At 40.7% G+C, this 5,856-nt stretch overlaps 1 protein-coding gene across 7 annotated transcripts in view; it reads left to right on the top strand.

The window, feature by feature from the left end:
* DMD (dystrophin) overlaps window positions 1-5,856 on the top strand; it is a 2,221,918-nt gene that overhangs the window by 1,984,395 nt on the left and 231,667 nt on the right. For all 7 annotated transcript variants that reach the window (XM_019523954.1, XM_019523951.1, XM_019523950.1 and 4 more), the window contains one exon: window positions 1,104-1,182. In XM_019523954.1, coding sequence (XP_019379499.1) covers window positions 1,104-1,182 — 79 coding nt within the window. The remainder of the gene's footprint in view (window positions 1-1,103; window positions 1,183-5,856) is intronic.

Genomic DNA, 5,856 nt, shown 5'->3' with positions numbered 1-5,856 from the left:
GTGTGTGTGTGTGTGTGTGTGTGTGTGTGTGTGTGTGTGTGTTTAAACCCCTTGCAAGCATGCTATTGCCCACACATAAATAAGTTTTAAACCCTGAATTTCCTTTTCAACAGAGAGATACTGTTTGTTTCCTTTTTAGCATCTCTCTCAAGTTTGATGACAAAAGCCAGACTTACAAGTTTCCCCTTCTGGTTTTCCTGCATTAAAACATCATTACACTGTTTGGCTTGCAGGGAAATATTTAAATTCAAACAATCTGCTTCCTATAATTAATTGTTCAAAACATTTCAGAGGATATATTATTATTATCTTTAGGCAATTTTTTTCTGTTTTTAAAACCTAAATTTATACCTGATCCACCGAGCAATATCCTTTCAAAATAAAGTCTGTAGAACTCTTGGTGAATGTTACTAATTTATTTGCAAATTTTATTCAAGATAGAAGCTGCTAGTCCTTAGCTCTCTACCTTGTATTGAGTTGTACTCAATTTCAAAGATTACATCAAATGACTGTGTCTTTATGTAATATGTTCACACACCAGAATGCTAAAAATAACATGTTCTTCAAGGAATGTCTCAATCCAAGAAAGGAAGAGTCAAGGGGCTGGGATTCAATTAGAACAGCAATTATTGGTACCTAAATGCCACTTGATTTACCATCATCTTGGCACACCACACAAGTGTGGTTGGCATCTCTTCTTAAAACAGGTTTATATTCTTTTATACCAGCTTATAGAAATTTACTCTCCAAAAGGTCATGTGTAAGTAAATGCAGAGAAGAAAGTTTCCCATTTTATCATTGGCAAGTAAGAGAGCAGAAATTTTTATTTTCTGTGGAGTGGAAAGGCTGATATGATCAAATGGATTTATCAAGCTGTTTGCTTTGGGCATGATCCAATGTCAAAGTTAATAGAAAGACTCCACTTGAGTGGTCTTTGGATCAGGCATTGCAAATTCACAATCAAAAACACTGAGCTTATAAATGCACCAGCATTCTTGGATTCATAGAAAATTAAAAACATTCAGTAATGCAATAGATACCTGACTTTAATTGCTTTATCTTGTCTGGTGAGAGGAGAGTAATTTTTATCTTCTTCTTCCTAGGTGGCTATTGATGAACGCATCAGGCAATTGCATGATGCTCACAGGGATTTTGGCCCTACCTCTCAGCACTTCCTTTCCAGTAAGTCATTTTTATTTATTCTTGCCTAACTTGCATGCTACTTCTTAGAAGATAAATAGCTATATTACATGGCCATGTGTCAGCTGGGATTGCTGTTTGGTTCTACTTTTAACCCCATTTCTAGGCGTCTACTCAATTCACGATTTTGCACAAACTGTGAAATCCAGGGATTGTTCATGAAATCTACTTAAAAAAAAAAACCTTAATAAAAATAAAATGCTGGCTCCCCAGTTCAAGCCAGTAGTCCTCATTGTTGCGGCCTAGCCTCACAGCTCCTCCCCCTCAGGGGGTGGGGAGTGGGAGGCGCCAGCTGGCAGCATTGCATGAAGATCAATTTATAAGATGGTGGCTGCCCCCTTATCCCTCCTTCCTCTGCCAGGGCTTCACCAGTCAGTGCCAAGGGGTGGGCCTGCATGAAGAGCAGCCAACAGACAAAATAGCAGCTTCCCCCTTATCCTCCTCCCGTGCTGGGAACACACCACCAATCAGCACTGAGGGGCAGGGCTAGCAGATCACATCCGAGTGATATCTGTGAAATTTGCTCTTTATGCTGCAACCAACCTGTGAAAATTGTTCAGTCTCACCATGATTTAAGGAGATCCCTACCCATTACCAAAGGTTTTATAATTCCACAGTAAATATTTATTGTGGGTTAAAGAATGGTATACAAGTTCATAAAATCCAGTCGTGATGAGAAACATCTACCAGTATAAAGTCCACTTGGCTATTGTTATCAGTGCAAAGGTATTTCTAAGAATTATGCTACATGCTTTCAATCTAGATTGAAAGTTCTCAGTTAGGATTATTGCCAACTCATTAAATAAAATACAGTTTGAAATAAATATTATCTATATATGCCTGTGCATACATCATAAATATGTAGTATCTAGATGCTAGTAGAAACAAGTGCAATTCTGTATTTGTGCTTGTGTAGTATTAAGCCACCCATAGTATTATCAAGACAAAAACTCTATACTAAATATTGACACTACTTCTGGTATCACAGAATGTCTTGACTACAGTAAAGATTAGAACTCTTCTAAAGAAAACCCTGCTTTCAGCCTGCAAGTGTTTTGCCCTAAAAAAATCACCTGTAGCAACCACTCTACTGCTATAAACAGATACAAAAAGTAATAAACCTCACTGTCCCTCAGAATATGCTGATTGTGCTATTGGGAGTTAAGAATAAATGTAGAGGTGAGCAGCTACCCGCCCTCATTGAGTTCTTTCTCATTTCTGCTCACATTCTATTACTATGGGGGGTTAGGATTACTACATGCCAATTCTGGGATGCTAGTTCAATGAAATTGACTGTTCTTATGGAAAAATTTACAAGGCTGAAAACGTTTACGATATTAGATTGTCTTGTTAATTAATTTTGCTAAGCTTTATAGCAGCATTACTAAACCAGGCAGCCTAATGTCTTTTTAACCCAATCCCCTTGTGAAAGTAACCCGTATATTTCTTTAGATTTTTGTTCACAAATTGATATTATTTAATCATGTTATTGTAGATTCTCTTCATTATTGGGATTTTAAAAAATCAAGATAGGAATTTTGTTTCCCTAAAAGATATGCTTTAGTTAAAAAAGAAATTAATTTAGAGAAGTCATGTGGCTTGTGTTATATAGCAGGTCAGACTAGGTCATCAAAGTGGTCCCTCTAGCACTATAATCTATGGAAAAAAATGTTATTATTTCTGTTATGTTGTTACTCATATATTACTGCTAAAGTAGATTTTTGTCAGTTGTTATTTCATGTTAATTCCTTTACTTTTAGACTAGGATGTTTTGGGAACTAAGATCCAATCCCTTCCCCTGTACTCCTACCTGCTTGCTTTTCTTATGGTACATGAGTTATATTAGACATCAAGGTATTAATGTGAGAATTTGTACTTGGCAAGTATTTTTGTGATATTAAGCATAGGTTTGGATAGAGCATGGCTCCATCCAGGGAGGATATAGGATACACCTAGAAGTACCCATTGAAAGTACCCATAGGGCACTTCTACATGACATGCGTTAATGAGTATTAGCCTAATTTAATGAGCATTACAGCCACACGTCTACACATGCATGCCCTTAATGTGCATTAAAAATGGTGAAATTAGGCTAAGCATGCCTAAATTTAATACCTGCAAACACTGAAAAAATTAGGGTTATTTAGTCTGGAGAAGAGAGGACTAAGGGAGGGGTTTGATAACAGTCTTCAGATACCTGAAGGGTAATTACAGAGAGGATGAAGATGGGCTTTTCTCTGTGGCTCTTGGGGACAGGACTAGGAGCAAAGGCCTCAAGCTTGCACAGGGAAAATTTAGGTCACAGATTGAGAGGAACTTTCTGACTATGAGCATGGTCAAGTATTGGAACAGGCTACCTAGAGAAGTTGTGGGATTTGGAAATTTGGAAGTCCTTGAAAGCTTTTGAGAGCACATTAGACAGACACTTGGCTGGGATTGTTTAGACTTGATCAGGGGCCTGGAGTAGATGACTTTGTAAGGTCCCTTCCAGCCTTACTGTCCTATGATCCTTAGAGGGGCAAGCAGGGCTCACAAGAAAAACCTTTCCTATTTGGAGCCGTGCCTATTTTTCTGGTTCAGAATGGTGGTAAGAGAAGCAAAACCCAGAATGGAGAAAAACAGTTTTTAAAAAACTTCTCAAAACTTGATTGTCACTAACTATTGTCCTCCATACCACAGACACACTCCTTCAGCACTGTATTAAGGATATTTTGAAGTGCATTGAAAGACAACTTGAAATACTTTTGAAGCACCACACCAGAGAGTTGCTGTATTGTAACTGAAAAAAAGAGTAAATAGTAACAGTTTAAATAATATTAAAGGGATTATATCAATGGAATAGATAGAGCACTGTCACAGGATAATAGTCCCCTGCTGCTTCAGACATGCCAAGAGAAAACCACTGAAGGCACTTATTGAAAATATATGTTAGTGTTATTAAACAGCTGCATTCAGATTCAGAATGAACTTGGTTTTCAAGCACTCAGAAATAAGTCTAGAATCAAATGTTGCATGTGCATTGTGATTTTAAAAATAAACTGTTTTCTAAGTTGGTTAACAGTGTATCCACTGATAACAGCATTCTGTCTAGGAATGTGTTCTACATACATGCATACAAACAAGGTCATGCACATATTTAATATTAGGAATGTCTTAAAAAGGTCTTTGGGTTGGTGCAAGACCAAATTCAAGAGCTGTCTTGTGCTAAATCTTTTGATAATACAGTATACCCTATGGTGTCTCTAAGCTGTATGCCATTTTACCTAAATGCTGAGAGTCTGTTAAATGAAGTGAAAGAAAAGGTTTTGAGTTGTGGATCTTGATTTCTCTCCTCAGTTCCTTCACTGCACTCCTTCTCCCTTCAGTCCTTCCACTGATTTATAGGATTCCCACATCAGTGCTTGATGTTTAAATATGATGCTGAACTAAGTTGAATGGGTTTTGCTATTGCATGGGTTTTGTTGGGTACCTTAAATACAAGACATAGAACGCATTTTAGAAGCCACTATAGGGCTGTATTAACATTGCTTCAGATAAGGTTAAATCTTCTATTGTAATCTCTGTCTGGAATAATTTAAAGTTATATCTGAACTGTCTTTTAGTTATTTCCTAATAAGAATGTGACAACTCATTATAGGTTGCTGCAAATAAAGGCCCTCAAGAAGGAAGGTGAGGAGCATAGGGGGACATGGAGTATAGCGCACGCATTTGATATAAAGGCACAAAGCCGGGAGAAAAAAAGTGTTCACAGAGAAAATATAAAGAAACTAGCCAATTGCTCATCAAGAATGATGTGGGGGAGTGGGCAGACCCCAGCGCCCTCCCCCATCCAGGTCTGCTTCCCCTTCCCTCCTGCTGCTGGGGGTCTGGGCCTGCTCCCCCCCCAGGTCACAGGAGGCCCACTACTTCCCTCCCCCAGTCACTGCCGCAGCCATGTCAGGCTGGGCCTGCTGTTCCCCTTTTGCCCCCCACCGCGGTGGGCCAGCTTTTCCCCCACTCAGGCCTGTTTCCCACCTCACCCCCTTGCATTGGGCCTGGACCCACTCCCTCCCCCCCACACGCTGGGCCTGGTCCTGGGCCCACTCCTCACCCTCGTGGGGCCCAGGCCCACTCTGTGTAGGGCCCAGGCTCACTCCCCCCACCACACACATTAGCTGCAGGGAGCAGGGCTGGCCTCACCTCCCTTCCATCTGCCCTGTTGCCACCGCCTCACCCCTCCCCCCACTCCATCCCCTGTGTCCCCACCATCATGGCGGCAGGCTGCCTTTTGTCAGAATGCTTCTTCGTGCTCTGATTGTCTGTCAGCCAATCAGAGCATGAATAAAGCATTACGGATGGACAGACAGACAGATTTAGGCTTTTAGAATTTTATAATATTAGAATTTTAAGTGGGTGTGTTTACACATGCATTTGATGCATCACCAGTTGACTCGCAAGTAAATTGTGCCCAGAAAGCATCTACATGTGCAGGTAAGTGGGAGCAGATTTGCTGCCAATCTGCTCCTGCTTTCTGGGGCCCTGCATTGGGCCCCTGCTGCCACCAGGAGGAGCTCCAGGCTCCCGCTGCAGCTGCCAGCACCTAGCAGCTCTCTCAAAAGCCAGCCCCACTTGCTACTCTCTGGCCAGATGCTTCCCTGGCCAGGAGTAGTGTGCCCG

The sequence above is a fragment of the Gavialis gangeticus genome, unplaced genomic scaffold (assembly GCF_001723915.1).
Source record: "Gavialis gangeticus isolate Ggan-Ray unplaced genomic scaffold, GavGan_comp1, whole genome shotgun sequence".
NCBI lineage: Eukaryota > Metazoa > Chordata > Crocodylia > Gavialidae > Gavialis > Gavialis gangeticus.
The sequence above is the reverse complement of the archived record's forward strand: the minus strand, read 5'-3'. Positions and strand labels throughout refer to the sequence as shown.